Source organism: Micropterus salmoides, unplaced genomic scaffold (assembly GCF_014851395.1).
Source record: "Micropterus salmoides isolate LMB-PRFRI ecotype aquatic unplaced genomic scaffold, ASM1485139v1 Ms_hic_scaffold_1, whole genome shotgun sequence".
Classification (NCBI taxonomy): domain Eukaryota; kingdom Metazoa; phylum Chordata; class Actinopteri; order Centrarchiformes; family Centrarchidae; genus Micropterus; species Micropterus salmoides.
The window spans coordinates 39,666,931-39,685,817 of record NW_024040040.1 but is presented as its reverse complement, the minus strand read 5'-3'; the positions used below and the strand labels follow the sequence as shown (position 1 = coordinate 39,685,817).

The 18,887-nt window shown below is 41.2% G+C and overlaps 1 protein-coding gene across 1 annotated transcript in view; it reads left to right on the top strand.

The window, feature by feature from the left end:
* Positions 1-17,389, top strand: part of dok6 (docking protein 6) — a 49,198-nt gene extending 31,809 nt beyond the window's left edge. Inside the window, exons 4-8 of the mRNA XM_038727174.1 lie at positions 3,398-3,517; positions 5,666-5,855; positions 6,245-6,383; positions 7,537-7,642; positions 14,573-17,389. Coding sequence (XP_038583102.1) covers positions 3,398-3,517; positions 5,666-5,855; positions 6,245-6,383; positions 7,537-7,642; positions 14,573-14,727 — 710 coding nt within the window. The 3' untranslated portion in view covers positions 14,728-17,389. The remainder of the gene's footprint in view (positions 1-3,397; positions 3,518-5,665; positions 5,856-6,244; positions 6,384-7,536; positions 7,643-14,572) is intronic.
* Positions 17,390-18,887: the final 1,498 nt, after the last annotated feature.

The window sequence follows — 18,887 nt, the reverse complement described above, 5'->3', positions numbered from 1 at the left end:
ATCGTTTGCAGTGTGTTTCAACCCAATTATGGACTGTAACAATAGAGATTGCCTCAAGTACGTGGACGGGAAGCCAAAGAGGCTCAGGTCAGCACATGGTCGGTTGAGATTCAACAGTCTGGTCTTTAGGTGCAAATAAATTGAGTAGGATGTGGAGTAATCCAGGGGCTAGATAAGGTGGATGCACCTTAATGGGCTCCCACTAAACAGACAAGAATGAACAACTTAATCTTAACTCAAGCCTCAGGGGAAATATTATTGAACTTCGAGGAAAGGCAGGAGAGAGTTCAACGCCCTGTTTCCCATGATCACTCACTCCCACCACCACCACCATCGCCATATGGATGTCTCTGTCTCTGTGTGTCCACTGACCTCCCATAGACCTTCACTTCCTGGAACCACCTTACATTTACACACCCATACAGTAAGAAGAAATATATGACGTTAAATAAGTGCCTTTTTGAAAACTTGAGTTACTTTTTAATGTTTATTGAGTAATTGCCATCCATTTTTTTTATTGTCCTGCTTTTTAGGGCATTAATGTGAATATAGTAAATGGAGTAAATGGAATTCTAGTTGAGTTTGCCAGGTCCAGCTGGGTCAGGTTACAGTAGAGCTTACCTACATCAGATGCTACCTTGGCATACAGCCTTTCCACTACAATGTGATGTCAACGGGTGTTTGATCTGAAAACTGAACCTGGCAGTTGGAAGGCAAACCTCAAACTTATTTGAGGGCTGCCATCCTAAGAAGCCAAATCATTTGAAGACTGTGTAAAAAAAAGTAATCAGGCCTCATGATGATCGCCTGATATTTTTATAGAACCTTTTGATGCCTCCACTCAAACAGTGCCATGTTGTTTAGTGAGCTGTCAGTGATGCAAGGAACTGAACAAAGACAGTAGCAGATCTTCCATTTTTTTGACAGTTGTGTGCTTTCAGTGCATCTGCCCAACATACACCATAAAGAGATAAAGACAGAGAGTGTGACCTGCAGACAGATAATGTGTCAACTCCTGATATTCCACAGCTGAATCAGGTCCAAGGAAATAGTGCATACAATATTATCTGTTGTATTAGTCTGTATAACCATAGCCCACTGCTGAAATCAGGAAAGGCAAAGGATCCGGACTGTCTCCTCATTCGATTCCCACATATTCTCTCACTCCAACCGTCACACACCTACACCTCCTACATCCTCCTACCATATTTCTTCATGCATGTTACACAGACTAGCAAGGCTGCCTCTGTGCTGATGAAGTGTTTGTTTAGCCGATTTTCCACTCAGTGGCCTTAAAAAGTGTGGGAGTTTAGAGGCTCTCAAAGGCCATAGCAACTCTGAATGAGAAAAGCTGAATATGGGGAGGCATGAGCAAGGAGCTAAAGTGCAGAGCTGCGGCTGCCTATCAGGTTATGTGTGTGTGTGCATCTGTATTTCTGCTTTCTGTTGAGTGTGTATGAAGTGCTTCAGGCAGCAGCAGACCTTTCCTTCACCCTGCAAAGTTGTGTAGATCTGTCCCGTTGGACACCGGAGCTGATCTGACAAACAGGCTGTAAGCTATTACGCAAGACAGTTTGAAGTGAATGAAGTGAAATTACCTCCACATACATATTACGCAAGACTTTTTATTAACAGACATAGAAATGTTGTGCCGTTCCCACACTTCCGCGTGTGTCTTAGTACACATCGCTGGCCATAGTTACATATCGCAGAATTCCACAGGGCCTGGAGTTAAGGAGCTTCAGAAAGATAACCAACTCCGGCATTTGCCTCATTTCATACTTCAGTAACTCTCACCAAAGGCTCACACAAGACAATTGGAAATCTTCTGCATTGTAAACACTATTTTTTATCTGACTTAACAGGAAGGGAAAATTGGTATTCACAAACAACAGACTGCCACGCAGACTCCCAGATTTGATTCATGAAATCATTTGTCTCCACTTAGCCTCCAACTAAAAAATTCAGTCTTACAATGAATGCCCTCCCCCCTTTAAGTGCCAGCTGTCACAAGTTGTAGATATAACTCCCTGCACAGAGCTCACTTCCTGAAACCAAGACTGCTGCTTTAAAAAGAGTCAATAATCATAATTCCCCTGATTTATTTCAAAATTCCCCAAAATACTATTACAGTGAACCCTCAAAGGAATAGTTAAATATTGCTTTGTTAGCTTTGTTTGCTTTCTTGCCGAGAGTTTGTTGAGAAGGTTGATACCATTTTCATGTAGGCTATGTACACTTAATATGTTTTGGCTCATCCCCATGTTCCCAGGTTCCTTTGTTCCCAACTTGTGTGTCTCTTCATTTAAACTAACATTGTAAGAGATTGGTAAGGCTTATCTTCGCAGTATGAATATTGCAATTTTATGAATGATAAAAGTCTGTTCAGCCACTGGGGACATATCATTGTCTAGAGTCTAGAGAACAAATTTGCAAATTTGGGGCCAAGAGTATAACAACAGTAGGCTATAAGCAGTAGGTGGGTGATTTGAACATAATGACCCAGGGAAACATACACTGAACATTTGACCTGGGGAAAAACAATGTTGAGTACATAAAACCCTTTGAAAGCTCTCCCTAATGTGTCATATTAAGAGGATATTGAGCTGGAGAACATAGGACCCTGGGAGCATAGATACGCTCCCATAAGTAGCTACTGCCAACTGCCGTTACCTTAGCTAACTGCTCGTTAAAATCCCAACGTGTTGTCCTTCAGTTTTAGTATTGATTAAACAAAAAGAGATAAGGTGTTAATTAGTGTGCTGGTGCTGGTAGGCAGATTTGTTGCTGCTGGAAAGAGCCCAACTAGCTGTTTCACCTTGTCTTCGTGCTAAGCGAACTGGCATGTGGTGCTTGCTTTATATTCAACGTAGAAACACGAGAGTGGTATAAATAAGTGCACTTATTCCTTTAACCATCTCGTTCTGTTGAAATGTTCTTTAATTTGTTCCAAGAATACATTTCATTTCAAATTAACAAGCTGTAGCTAAAGCTCTCCTTTAATTTGGAAAATAGCTTATTGATTGTCTGAATAGATGCTCACCATTTTCACTTGTGACTGTGGCCATATGGGCTACTTATATTGGAGAAACTTACCATTCATCTGTCATTGGCTGTTGCTGAACCCACCTCCTCTTTTAATCTGCACCAAATCGATCGCATAGATCACCCCAGATACTGTTAGCTGTACTCATGTTCTGTACAGCACTTTATTCTGAAATTCCTTGGGTGATTTATATGCATGTAAACACACTAAAGCAAGCACAGTTGTAGTAGTATAATCTGGACAATATGTTTTTTTGTGTGTACAGTGTTGGGTATGGAGGAGGTGTGTGTGTGTTTGATGGTGGACAAGCCTTAACGCTGTGCTGCTGTGCTGCTGTGTTGCTGTGTGCAGAGCTTGATGCAGAGGAATGGTGTAAGCTGTTGTGCGTGGAGTGCCTGGGCAGCCGTCTCAACGACATCAGTCTCGGAGAGCCAGACCTGTTAGCAGCGGGGGTGCAGCGGGAGCAGAACGGTGAGTGTCCAATTAGTCCCTGCTAACACAGACCGCCATTCAGGGTCAATCTCTCTCACCCAGCCCGCCACCAAGCATTTACCAGTTGCAGTCCGGGCCCGTATGTGTTAATGCAACTGAGCCCTCAGAGGGTTAGGAGAGCAGAACAGCCACTGTCCAATTAGGCCTGGCTAATAAGGGGCATTTTTTGTCAATACCTGATCCGGAGTCCTCTTTAGTTGCATTAGCACATGTTGGTTCAACTTCAGAAGTATGTTTGGATGTGTGTGTGTGTGTGTGTGTGTTGTGTGTGTGTGTGTGTTGTGTGTGTGTGTGTGTGTGTGTGTGTGTGTGTGAGTTAGAACACAGGTCACAGGCTGTGGTCAGGGCTCTGTTCCAGGCCTAATGAGAAGTGCTGTGCATCACTGGCTTCCCTCATAATGAAGCTTGTCACAGAGATGGATGAGATTATGGCTCCTAAAGCCATGTGAAATAAATGTGCTTCCCCACATATTCCACTCGCAGGAAATGGAAATGGAAGAGAGAGTAGACAACAGGGCGCTGCTATCACAGTGGAGCTCATTCTCTGTGTAATTTGTAAACTCGCGGAGGGAAATTGAAAAGGCAACAGGCAAAGAAGAGCAGTTTAAAGTTGTAAAAGGGCGAGTAATTGAAAAGAATCCGCCGTCATTTCAGCCCATTTCCTTTCACTGCAGCCGAAAAGTGAAATTGTATTCTTCAACATAACTTTGCCCCATTTATTTAAGATATCAATACACAAGTTTTTGACTGTGCTGCGGGGAGCCAACTGAACTGTAACAGCGCAATTCCTCTCCCTTCTCCTGTGGCAAAAGCCCTGCTGTTTGGTGCTCATAAAAAAGTTGCAGCGGTGTGTTATGGAGACAAGCTGAGCCAGTCTCTCTGCTGCCTGTATAAGTGAACAAAACAAGAGGCCTGGGCCTGCAACCATGTTTCAATTAGCAGTCCTCCCCAAACAGCAGGGGCCGATAATTAGATCAGAGTTCATTTTCACTGTCCCTAAAAATACGCCACACTATGACATTGCCATTTTCTATCCACTGCAGACACATGGCTTATTTTGAATCATTAAGTGTAATTAGTGAGAACTAATTTAGATTATGGAGAGGTCTCTCCCTCACTGTCTCACATCCTCTGTCTGCCTCAGAGAGTTAGTTAAATGTGAACGGGCAGATTTGGCTCCGTGGTCCTTGTCCAGCTTACTGGATGGCTAGTTAGACCCACTGTAGGTGAAGTCAGGTAAGGTACTAATTAAAATACCACATCGGATAAAAAACACTAAGTAAAAGTGAGTCAAGGGTAAGTACAGTAGATACGAGTAAATTTAGTGTCTTGTTACTATATATTAAAGCTATAATGAATGGACAAATGCGTACAAAATAGATGATTCTATCCAAAATGGTGAGGCAAACACGACTCATTTGTTTCTGCATGCGCAATGTTTAAAATTATATTTCGTGACAATCTTTTAGTAGCCATGTTTTTCATGGGCACAGCCTCAGAAACGAATTAAAAACTAACCTTCTCACCCATCCAACACATATATTTAATTCACATTGCAGAGAGTGAAGAATAATCTGTCACTTGATCAGAACTGACCCTTTATCTTAATCAGACTCTCCTGCAACCCCTTTCAATATAGACAGATAGTATTCTGTCTATTTAAGCTTTAAAGAATAGTTTGAGGGAACAAGCTTATTCACTTTCTTGCCAAGAGTTAGATAAGAAGATTGATACTTTCATGTCTCTACAATTCATATGGTGCTACTACGAGATGATAGCGTCGCTTAGCTTAGCTTAGCTCAACACAAAGATTGCAAGTGGGGGGAAAAAACAACAACCTCTAAAGCTCAATTAAACAAGTGACATATGAACTGTTCATTTGTGAGCTTTAGCTGTACTGTGCAGATTTTGTTACCTTCGGACAGAGCCATGCTCTGTGCTAAGCTAAGCTAACCGACTGCTGGCTATAGTATGGAAGATTTTATTGGACTCAGGATAAAGGCAGATGACCGTTTAACAATGGATGTAAATAATCTGAGCTCAGTTTAAAGGTGTCCCTTCTCAGAGTTCTACAAGTTTGTACCTTTGTGGTCCTTTTTTAAATAAGCTTTTTGTGACTCTTTCCAGAACGTTTCAACGTGTACCTGATGCCCACCCCTAACCTGGACATCTACGGGGAGTGCACCATGCAGATCACCCATGAAAACATCTACCTGTGGGACATTCACAACGCTCGCCTCAAACTTGTCATGTGGCCTCTCAGCTCCCTGCGCAGATACGGACGAGACTCCACCTGGTTCACTTTTGAGTCCGGAAGGTGTGTGTGTATGGATGAAATAAAAGTGCTTTTCTTGTGCATGTGTGTGATTGAAATGAAAAAAAACTTACTTTTGGAACTGTCATAAAAACTTCAACAAAGCAACTTTGGATATCCAAAACATCCCAGGATCAATCAGCATTTGCCGCAGACCCCTTCAGGCATTTATGTGACAGGTGCCTCTGTGAATGTGTGTCTTTGTTTGTGTACTGTACCTACTCACGGGTGTGTGTGTGTGTGTGTGTTTGACTTTAGTGGGCTATTATATCAATGAGCCTCTCTTTAGGCGAACATTCAACCATGCATATTTGTAAATCAGCAATCCAAGAGTGAGCGCGATCAAAGTGTGTGCACTTCTCTCTGTCTCTGTGTGTGTGTTCCTGGCGCAGGATGTGTGACACAGGAGAGGGTTTGTTCACGTTCCAGACGCGGGAAGGGGAGATGATCTACCAGCGGGTCCACTCTGCCACGCTGGCCATTGCCCAGCAGCATGAGAGGATGATGGAGGAGATGGAGAAGAGCTCCCAGGTACATTTTTTACATTTTGGTTGTTTGTCTGATGCTCACAGCAGCTCAGAATCAGGCCAGCCCTTTTATTCTAGCACTGCCAACATTACAAACAGCTTATAACGAGTGCAAGTGTCAACACATCGTTGTTCCCGGGAATCATTATTTAATGCATGCATAGTGTGCCTCACTTTCATACAGACGCCAATATGTCCTGTTGCAACTAATGCATGAAGAAACACTGAGCAAGAATCATTTGTACAAAGACTGCATCTGCACACACACACACACACACACACACACATGAACTTTCTTTTTAGTATTTAAAGTTTTAATTAGAATAAATGCCTTGTTTCTCTGTATTTAAATGGTTTCTTCACTGTCACTGGCTGATTAAACAAGCATGTCATTGAGGCTGTTCACAGAATTACTTTTAGAAAAGCAATGGACACAAAAGCAATAAATCGTGAAGATGTTCTCTCACACACACACACACACACACACACAATAATATACATTTCTCTCTAGGTATTGCTGCCTGGTCTCTCCCCAAAGGGCTGTTTTGTTACCAGGAGCCCTCTGACACCCCACGGTTTTGGCCTCCGCTCACTCCTTGCATCACAACACCCGTCCATCCCTTCCTTCCTCCCTCCTTCCTCGCTTCCTTCCTCCCCGTTATCATCTGTATTCTTTATTTATGTAGGCCTGCCTTGTGTTTGATGAGCCTTGACCATATGGCCATGCTCTTGGACCCCACTATTTGGGAACATTTCCAAATGCGGCATTTACCCTCAGCTCTATAAATCACACTGATAGCTACACAAAACTGACCACTTGCAGTTGCAGAATGGGTGTAAACAGCATGTTTACTACCTAGTAAATGCAAAATATTGACATATTTAATATATTTGAAGCCATAGTCTGGCTCCAAGATGAAGCCTTTAGTTTCACACTGCAAATATCAATCTAAAACACATCATTCACAGTGACATGATAATCCCAAATGATCATCTCACCTGCCAAACAGAGATTCAGAGTGCAAACATGCCATTCAACCTGCAATATACCGTACTTTGCAGACTCTTTGTTTACTGACATACCCAGAGCAATTTCCCCTGTTGTGAGCGAGTGACAGAAAGGGAGAGACACTGTAAGCCTTCTCTGTCTGTTTCAGATCCACTCCAGAGAGACACTAACCAAGTCCATCTCTCTGCCACGCAGCGCCTACTGGCAGCACATCACGCGTCAGAACAGCGTGGGAGATCTCTACAGTTACCAAGGTACAGGCGCGTAGTTACTAATTACCATACGCAAAGGTGTTGCTATTTCTTTATCGGCTTGCGTCAGTGGTAATGTGTGGAGCCCTTTGGATGGGGTGAAGGAAAGACAGGCGAAGAAACAAGAAGACAGAGACAGAGAGAATATTGTACCCGAGGAATTGTCTTTACCTGCAAGTGTGACTACAGTTATTTATCTCAGGAATCTGTGCAAAACAAAGGGTCTGGCTGTGTTGGGTGATATTAATATTATATACAATGCAATAAATACAGGACGTAAAACATATTTTCACTATCATCTGTCACCCAAAGAGAAAAAACACACAATTACAGAGCTGAGTGTACTTCATATCTCATGTCCAAATCACTCAATCATTAACAATGACTTGATGATGATCCAGACATTAAATGAATCTGACTTGAATTTTCAGATAACAACAGCAAATTTTCCACTACCAAGTAAGAGGAGTTTTACTTTTTCATGTTTGGCCTGCAAACGAAGCTTAGACAGGTGCCTGGGAGAATGAAATCATGCGAAGCCACTGTCAGCATTAATGTTATTAGTCCAACAAAGAGAGACAAAAGAAGGCTTGTCTACTGTGGCCGCCGCCCTCTGTCATCTGAAGAACATTGTCTTTGTATTTGCACTTGTGACAAATGTACATTTAACTATTTTTTTAAACATATATTTATATTTTTTAATCTCTGATTTTTGTTCCTATTTTCACACTATACTTCACACTATACTGTTTTTTTGCTCAATCTGCCTCCACATATCCCTAATTTGAACCGTTGATAAGTCACTCATTTTGCTCATTTAATCTTTCTTCTCTTATGTTCAGATTATTCATTTTTATTCTGTTTATCTTGTTTATGAGGATGTTTCTATCAGTTGTTGATTGCTCCAGGTGTTTGTAATTTGACTCCTCTTTCGAAAAGGCTCAAAAGTATTAAGTACAAGTATAATACAGTATGGACTTTAACAACTAATAAAAGAGCACTAGAGCTGTTAACTTGCACAGCATTCTACATATAAGCCATCAAATATACAGCCATCTATACACGTATAATATGGAAATCTCATCTCAATATGTTTAGCTGAAGTCTTGACTCAACCCATAATAGATCAGTCCAGATTTGTAGTTTCAGTGTTCACTTTAATCATAAAAGAAGATATGTGTGTGTGTGTGTGTGTATATATATATATATATATATATATATATATGTGTGTGTGTGTGTGGAAGAGACAGAGAAATGTCATCCCAATTACATTAATATTGCAGCAGGTGCTCTATAGCGTTCAGCCTCAGCCCTATGTCCTCTGTGTGCACTTAATGCACACATAGAAAGGGCGTGTGTGTGTGTTAATGTCTAGATGTAGACCAGAGGCAGAAAGGTGATTAGTGAGCTGATGAGATTACGCTCTGTCTATGGTATTAGTTGATTAGTAGACTTATCTGAGGATTATGGGCCTTTTGGCTTTCACTGATAGAGTGAAACAGAAAGCCAGGCAAAGATGAAAGTCGCTCTGACGTCATCATTTTCTTTTGAAAAGCTAAGGCTGGATTTTGTTTTTGTTTTTTCATTATCATTTAATTGTGGCCTGATAAGCTTAAAAGCAAAATATGAGTCTTCCATTCCATGTTTTTTTTTTTTTTTTTACTCACATACAGAGAAGCGTCGACCTCAGGGTCATTATTTATAGGCCCGGTCTCTGTAAACTCTCCTTTTTTACATGCTTCCTCTCCAAACCCTGGTGAGCAGAGGAGCTTCTCTCTCTCATCCATCACCCTGGCACCTCCGCTGGTCCTCCCACACTTTCTCTGTGTGTGTGTCCGATTCAGAACAACCCCCCTCCCCGCCTTCTCCCGCTCATACACATTCAGCGCTACCATTATCTCCCCTCCTTTCCCATGAATAAATTGAATGCATCAGTGTGTTTGAGGACGCACATGGGAAAAAAGGTCTAGTCAGACAAGGACACGACAAGGTGATTCTCGGGAGTGACGGGAGTTTAACACGGGATGTTTGGACTGTGAAAGGCGAGTCAGGAGAACATCGCACACAGCAGGCACTGGTGTTGCATTCAACATGGCTTCGAGCCATTCTTAGACGAGGAGAGCCACATACAGTAATTGCATTGATTCCTCATTGGCAGAAGGTCTCCACCTCCCTGGAGCTCTTCTACACCCTCTGTTCTCTGTGATGCACTCAGCAGAGAGCTCTTCGCAAAACCTTACATGCTGTAACATTCTGAAAAACACAAAATACACGCTGTTTCTTTAGGAGGGATGCAAACGAATAAGAACACATTATTCAGAGATGAACAGATCCATTCTATCCATAACACAATGACAGAATGTATGGGTTTAATGCACTTCCTGTAATAAAACATAAAAGCAAAAATCCTATTAGATGGGGGACCCTGTGACAAAATCAAATGTTGGTCTGTGGTCTAATCCAGATTAAGACTTTTTCATCAGGATCAACAACAACCCAGGTGACTGTACAGTGCGAACAGGAAGTAGCCAAAGCAACATAACTTTCATGAGGTACATTTGCCAAAATGTGAATAGCCTATAGGAGTTGTCGATGGTTTCAAGTTCAATATTCAGACATTCATTGAGGATAATCCTCAATAGCTTTTCATAAGTTTTCACCACAAGTGCTGTGCAGTGCAGGATTTAGCTGACTGATGTTACACAATGTGTTATTTTTACCTCACGATCCAATATTGAAGCCTTGTCATGACTTGACAGGTTGCCAAAAGCAGACGAGCGGAAGTTAGGGACTGTATCAACAGTGCATGAAAATGGCAAGAGACCTTTTTAGTTTTATTGTCTTCCCAGACACTTCAGACCAACTTTACTTTCACGTGATCATCCTGCCGTTTTTTACACAACCTCATTGTTTTTAAACACCAATTCAATTCCGACTTTTAATGTCACACAGCTTTCAGACTCAGTTTAGAGTTATGTTTGTAGTTTTTTAAAGGTGAGACTAAAATACGAATCAAGCTATGTTAGGCTATTTTATTAGTTTAGGTACATGGTTATAATATTGTAATGATTGTTATTTTGTGTATTTTGTTGGCAGTTGGGAATACATATGAAGACATAAATGGCATTAGGAAAGAAATTAACATAGTAAAATTAAGTAAAATAGAGTATTTCTACTCACCTCTGGAAATAATCCATACTGTTATATATTCATAAAACAGGTATTTGTGAAATAAACAGATACAGATTTTAGCTTTGTGTCACACCCTTAGTCTCTAGACACATCTACACACTTACATATACAGTGGGCATAGCTGCAGGTTAACTGTTTTGTGCCAAAAGTGGTACAGTTCAAGCAAAATCCCCTCATGGAAATATATATATAGTTTCCAGTAGTTCAGAAACAGATGCATCAATTGATTTTTCTGTAATAATGATAATATTAGCAAAAATGATTTGGGAGCAAAGAGAGGTAAGAAATCTGGAATTTGGACCATGATGGCTGGCTGTGTTTGCTCCTTGGCTGCATCACTGCGTGCATGATGAATATCCAATCAGCACAGTCAATTTGCTGAGTCATGCTCGGGTTGCTTTCAAATACCCTGCGGGTCCGGGGGAATAATTAAGGAACACAGTTTCCTGTCCCGTTGAGGTTTATTCACCTATTTGTTTATTTCTCTGCCTCAGTTAACGAGGGACCTGGCAGTGAGGTACAACACTGCAACTCCCTTCATTTTTGATATATTTCACATCTGCTTTTTATTTCCGCTGGAAACGTCTCAGAAACACATCCCAAAAGCCTTGTTCGCCATAATTGAAAGTAATAATTGTCAAATGTGTTTTGCTTAAAGGAAACTGATGGATGTGCGGTAGGGAGAAAAAGAGCCAACACTCAGCCTTGATCATCCCGCAATATGAAACAAAACTTTGCCCCCAAAGAATTCACCTTTTTTAAGTAAAACCTAAGCTGGATGTTTCACTCTCCAGAAACTATACGCTAAGAGAATGCATCTACTTTCTGTTGCGTTCCACCTCTGCTCTCCTAATGTTATTCACTCTTTTGCATTTCAGTGATACTGCTGTGTTCTCCCGAGTTTGCTGATGCATACAAATAAGTGCACTTTAAAGTTTGAGTTGAAAAAGCAAAGCGCCATGCCTGTCGGAAACGGTTCAATTACCAACTCTAATAGTGGAGTGGAAAAGGGACAAGAATGCTTGTATTTTTCTTCTTGGACCCATTTTTATGTATTTTTGCTCTTTCACACACAGACTCACTTTCTCTCACTCTGTCTCCCTCTGCATTTCATTGTGCGGCACAGTTTAGTGCCGTAGCATTAGCAATTCTAATGGAATGGAGCGCGGTTCTTAGTTTGATCGACTGGGAGTGATACGAGGGGATTTTACAGAGAGGGAGCAAGTATCAAAGGCGCGGGGACAAGATGATAGGCGAACAGGATGATAACACTATCTTATCTGCAACAGGCGACACAGAATATAGTAGATGTAGATGCAAAAATCTCATGAATCCCATGAAATATTCATCACAGCCAGGTAAAACGGAGTTCAACTGTTTTGGCCGCCTTCTGGTGGATGCTTGGAAAGGTTTTTAATCTCTTGCATTATGTGATCCAGGCTGAAACTTAACTGGCCCCCATCTTTAGGCTGCGTTGGATTGGTCTTTTAGCCGTTCCAGTGGGTACTGTTGCTCCTGTGGCTGGTTTACTACAGAAAAGACACAAAACTGGATGTCCGCACTCTTGCATAATCCAGAGCTTGTGGTGCTTGCAGCCTCTCTTTCTCTGGTTACAGCTGTTACTAGGATGGATGCCGTCTGGGTTATCGCACTGTGAGGAAGGTGCAGACAAGTATGTGTGTATGTGTGTGTCTACATGCATGCATGAATAGCTGCTTGTGTATCCAGAATCCGCCATTGTATCAGTCAGTGTGTGTGTGCCCTCCCTGCCTGTCCTGTCTGCTCCGGCCCAGCAGCTGCCACCCCAGGCCAGATAGGATGACATGACCTTCCCCGGTAATGAAAAGGCAGTGACAAATCACTGTCTGCTTCTCATAGGGATGGGAGAGGAGGAGGGATGCTGACAACATCCTCTCTCCGTGTTTTTTTGACTCTTTTTTTGTGTGTGTTTGTGTGTGTACGAGTGTATCTACATTTGTGTCTCCTGTCCAAAAAAGCGTGGCTCTCGTCAGGGGGGGGTCTGGCGTCACACAACGAACACCGCTGTTTATGGCAGAGGAGGTGATGAGATCTGCTTCGCCCTTTCTGTCTGCACCAGGCTCCCTGCCTTCTTTTTTTTCCAGCCCAAATTGGCCTTGGTTGAGGAGAGGGATTGCCTTGGCAAAGATGTGAAAAGGATATGCCTGGTTGCGCACCAGTTGTTTCAGCAATCTATTAAGTACAACGGGGAAGGGAGAGAAGTGTCCCTTTATTTAACCTGCAGGTTTTTTTTTTTTTTAAGAACATGGACTGAGCTGCATTTAAAACCTTAAGCTGGAGCCTTATCTCATTTCTCTTTATTTCAGGGAGTGGTGGAAGGAAAAGACTAGTGAACAGAGTTGTGTATGTGTGTGTATGACTCACCTGTTATGGCTGGTACTGTTTTGGTCTCACCTTCACACCCACACCAGCCCTTGTGTGCTTCCTCCTGCAAGCTGTTCCCTCACCTCGCACAGGAAAGTGCTTTTTCATCTCATTGTTTCTTTTCTCTACTTGTGCGTCACTTCTTCTCACACACACATTTCTGTTTTTAACTAGACCCCTTTTCTCCTCTCGCCGTGGCTCTGACACGCCTTCACACAGCCACTTGACACTGATTTCCAGGCTGACTGGGGTCATGTTTTATATTCCGCGCCTTGGCGAGCTGGCAGCGTGTCTCGCAGCCTGAGCCTGATTCCCTTTTTCGTGGCAGCATAACTGGCACTGCTGGCTACACACACATACACACCGACAGACAGACAGACAGACAGACAGACAGACAGAAAAGGCTGTGTGTGTACCTGTGTTCGCATGAATGGTTTGCACATCTTAAAATTATATTTGCTAATCAGCACTAATCAGCAGAAGAGAAAATTATCACTTTGTCGATTTTGCCAATGTGGCTATGGAAGCTTATAGAAAACAAAGTCACAATTTAATTTGTTAATCGAATTTCAATTAACCACTGGGAAGTAAATTGATTTGAAATGTATTGACGTGCAGCCAGCAACTTCTCTTAGCCAACTGTATCAGTAGGTACCATATATGCTATAGGTAAGACCTGATAGCTGATTACAGTGTTGCACCTGCTGAAATATTAATCAGCGGCCACTTCCTCCTTGTTCACTGCATGATCAGCAGCCTGCCAACCACTTTATTCTCAGCCTACCTCGCCATGCACATCTCCAAACAGCATCCTAATATATTATTAATGGTCTCTCACAGGCACACAGAACAGCCCTCCACCCACAAGTATCCATTACACCCTCTCCATGTAGATAACCAATATGAACTGCAGAACAAATTGGTTCAATTAATTTAAATTAAGGTGGAGATGGAGAGCGCGGGGGGAAAAGAGAGACGGCAGACAGGCCAAAAAAAGACGAGACAGCGTGGATCACTCTGAAATTAAGCTGTTTGTTTGAGGCGAAAGGTTGATTTTTATTCTCACAATTGTAAATATTCTACAACTTAGGGTTTATATTTTTGCCCTAGAACATCAGAGGGCTTTGAGAGATAATTTTACCTAAATGAAGAAAGGAAGGATTATTCTTGTAATCTTCATATGTATTTAAATATTATATATCAGCATGGGCAGTAGCTAAGCAACAGTTGTACCATAAACTTATTGTCTAAGAAAGGATGTATTGTGAGGTCCATTTAAATGAAACTGAAAAAAAAGGGCTCCATCGACTCTTTCTCTGATCTCCCCCCCCCCTACAGGAAGTGGCCTGACAATGACTTTCATCCCTCGAGCACAGACGTTCCCCAGCTTTCTGTCTGATGAGCCAGAACAGGAGGAGAGCCAGCACCAGGAAGAGGCGCCATCACCCTCTAGTGGCTGTGAATCCAGTTGCAGCCTGAAACCCCTTCAATGACAGAGAATTGCTCCATCAAAACTGGACTCTTTACCCACTACTGTAGAAAGGATGTAGAAATATGTATAGTGACATGTGTAATATATCATTTCCCAGTGATACTGAAAGAGTAGTGTAAACTGTAGAGCAAGCGGTACATGAAAAGGGTCCTGAAAAGGAAGATGTCCTTTGTTCTTTTTGTATGTTGTGTGACAGCAGCATTAGCTTCAAAGATTGCACCAAAAATCCTGTTAGTGTAGTTTGAAAGTGTTTTGTGTTGTCATTACGCTGTTAAAGGTAGCCGGACCCTCTTTTATAAATCAGTGTACTATACTTTACAAGAAGTTAGTGATACTAACATACAAAGGTCCACTGTAAAACAATGTCCAAAAAGGCTTTTGTTCCAAAAATGTAAGAAATCACACCAGACTCCAACAATGTGCCGCCTCAGCAACCATTTCAATCGAATCTCCACCATTTTTGACACATTTTCTCCCATACATACTGTACTTTGCTCCCTCTCAAGAATGTGAAATTGATCAATGCCTTACACAGAAACAGCTCGACTTTGATGGCAGTGATGAATCAGCTAAAGACCTTAATCGGTTACAACCAGCAAAGTGAAAAAGTCGTTCAGAAATGTGCTTCAAGGATATGGGAGTGGACGGTCGTGTCAGAAATGATGGAATGCAACCTTCTCACAAGCCTCTGCTTTAAACTGCCAACCCTACATTACACTAGCAGAGCAATTTGGGTTTTAATAGCTTCCTAGCTCTTCTCCAGCCTCGCATACCGTATATGATAACGGGTTCATTAGCAAAGGAGAGATGTTGGTGACCTGTGGGCGAGTTATGCAAGGCAGAAGTAAATCATGGCATCACGGGACTCAGATGTGGGTTGTGGCAAAAAAAAAAAAACATCATAGTAATTTTGGCCCTGCTCGTATGTTATGTTCATACAAGATAAAAGTTTGAAGATTAAAAATTGCATCACTATATATTTTACTGAGAAAATCTGTGCTCAGTAAAATACAAAAAAATTAATTGTTGAGCATTTTTTTGGGGAAATGCACTTATTTGCTTTCTTGCAGAGAGTTATATACCGCTCTCATGTCTGTACAATAACTATGACTACAGCCAGCAGATAGCTTAGCTTTGCACAAAGCCTGGAAACAGCTAGGTAACACAATCTGACTACCTGGACCTGTAAAACCACGGCTTGCTGTTTTTATACTTTGGGTTTCATACGGAATAAACAAATAAGCTATATTGTGTTAATTAGTGAGCATTAGAGGTGCTGGTAGGCAAATTCAGTTACCATAGCTGGGCTAGGTTTTTCTCCATTTTCCAGTCTATGTGCCAAGCTAATTATGCTCACCAGCTGTTAACTTCATATTAAACATATAGAAATGAGAGTGGTGTTGATCTTCTCATCTTACTCTTGTCAAGAATACAAAAAAGCACATTTCCCAAAATGTCAAACTATTGATCCTTTAAAAACTAATGAAATGGCTCATCATTCACAATGTCACACATCATTTCTGTCCCAGTAGGCTACCTTATTTTTAAGAGTGTCAGATACCTTATACCATCTTGTTTTCCAGTCATTAGCAACAGTATGAACTAGAAAGAAATTATACTAGTGGTCATTGTTACTAAAATAGCCAAAATCAGCAAAAGACCTATAAAATATTTTCAGTGAATCCTTTCTGTAGCATGTGAGTGAAATGTGTCACTGAGTATAAGTCCACAGTGAAGTAATGTTCTCTGGATTGTCCTCCTTGAGTAAGAAGTGCCTTCCGACACAGACCGCAGATTGTGAGACCTAACTGCTTTGGGCTTTGAGTTTACCATTGTGGACAGAATTTAGCTCTGTATTGTCAAAACATTTTGAAAAGTCTTAAGTTTCTCTTAAATACTGTAGACCCGGCTGTGGAATGACATGTCCCACCTGAAACCCAACCAGAGCGCTTTTAGAAAGTTGACAATCACACTTCATCTCTTGAAATGGTTGTGGTAAAAGTGGTTGTTGGTATGTCAAAGAAGGACCCAGCAACAACTCTGAAATAAAAAAGGAATCCAATGACAATCATTTTGAGGCAGCAAAGCATTCATTCAAACTTAATCACTTCTTTTAATGTGTTTTTTATTGTTAATGTTTAGAAATAGATTCCCGTAGAACAGGAGTACAAGCACTAATTTTGTGTTGAAGTTAAGTTTTGCAGTCAGTCACTTTATCTTGTATTTAAAAGAGCTCAACTTCCTCATTAATTTGAGCCTCAAAGTGCCCATCTAAACATTTTTCTGCATCTCAAAGCCCACAGTGACATATCCGGCCACATAGATGTGTTGAGTGTGGTTAACAAATGTGTGTATACTAGTTACCCTACATCTGGACCATTAGAGCCATACTAACTGAGAAGACTGGAGAAAGTTCTAGATGAAATGTGTTTACCATTCGCAATTTTTGTTGTTATTGTATGTATGAAATCATCATGATTTCTGCTATAGTAACTAAAGGATTGTTTGTGTCCACCATGTTTTGGGTTCTGTTACCATCAGATTATATGTTAATAGCACTTTGATTACATTGAGCGTAGGACTACAGTTTTCACAAAATGTACATATGTAATGTTTTTGATGACAAGGTAATAAGATAAGGTAATAAACTGAATGTTCTATCATATCAGCATATTTTTTATGCCAACAGGAATGTAGAATTCAAGGTAAGTCACACAATGCTTATTCATTATCCTGCCAAGAGTTAAGCAGGAGCCAGGCCAGCAGCCTAGCTTAACTTTAGCACAAAGTCTAATATTGGGGCAAAACAGCTAGCCTTACTCTTTTGAAAGGTAAGTAAAGATCTAGTAAAGTAAAGAGTCCTAGACAGGGAAACTGAGTCTGAGGTGGGAATCTGAGACGAGGCAGCTTCAAATTTACTGCACAGACATGTGAGTGGTATCAATCTTTGCGTGTAATGCTGCAATAAAGTTTCCCTAAACATTTCCTTTAAGATTTCAAGCACTAACTCGACATTATGTGCTCATACCTAAATGACAAAATAGATAGATTTTCAAGTGTCCCAAAGCAACATAAAGACATAAAAAAGGTCATAGTTAATGCTGCGTTCCATTTAACTCGGAAGTCGGAGCTGGAAATGACATCATGTCGGAAAACCTCGTGCGGCCAGCCATTGTTTCCAACTCGCCAGGTTAGCTATTGTTACCAACGCTGGCTGATAAAAACGGGTTACGCCGTATTTGTGCACACTAAACACAGAAGCAACATGTACATAGACAGCAGTTGGACAGTACTTTGTGTACAAAAATTGATATGAGACACAAATACACAGAAGTGCTAAGAAACAGTATAAACTGCAGCTTTCACTAACTTGATACACGGAGCAGCCATTTTGGATCACTTAGTTGGGGGTAGAGTGGTTCTCCCGACTTTTGAGTTGGAAATCCAACGTAAGGGGGCGTTCCAGTTAAAAATTCCTAGTTGTCGTAAAAGTGGTCAAAAGTTTAGGCAACAAAACCACTCGGTTGGTTATAAAATATAGGTCATGTGACATAAGTACTCTACAAAACATTAATTTAAAGGGGACCCATTCTGCTTTTCTGTCTTTCATATCTATGTTACAGTGTTAGATGGTCATGTTAAACATGGCCAAAGCTTCAAATAATGAGGTAAACGTATTTAAAAGAAATCCCTGTCAGCCAAAACGTCAGAATTCCCACTGTTCTGAACGTTCTGGTTTCAACATTTTTTTACTCTCTTTTAAAGAGACAGGACTATCTACAGCTTGTTTCAGAGAGAGGCTGAAATGAGGGCCCCTTTAAAACATATCATCTTTCAAGGGACTCAAACCTCTATCTTTTGAGTGAAATTCCTCAGATTACTTCTCACATCTATACACCCCTCTGTCCTTCTTACACAGAAGTTGTTACTCTTTATACTTCGTCACCTGACTTCTGGAGCTCGTGGCCTAATGGAAAATGTAAATATGTAACATCTTTGGTCGTAATAAACAATATAATAATCTACTGGCTGTTTTTCTGGTGAGGACGGGCTGAACTCAAAGATACCCATTTCGTGACAGTCCTTTGGTTTCCTAGAAATAGTTTAGTCATCAGTTCAGCAAGTCTTTCAGTTCCATGTCATCACAGGAGATCAATGAGG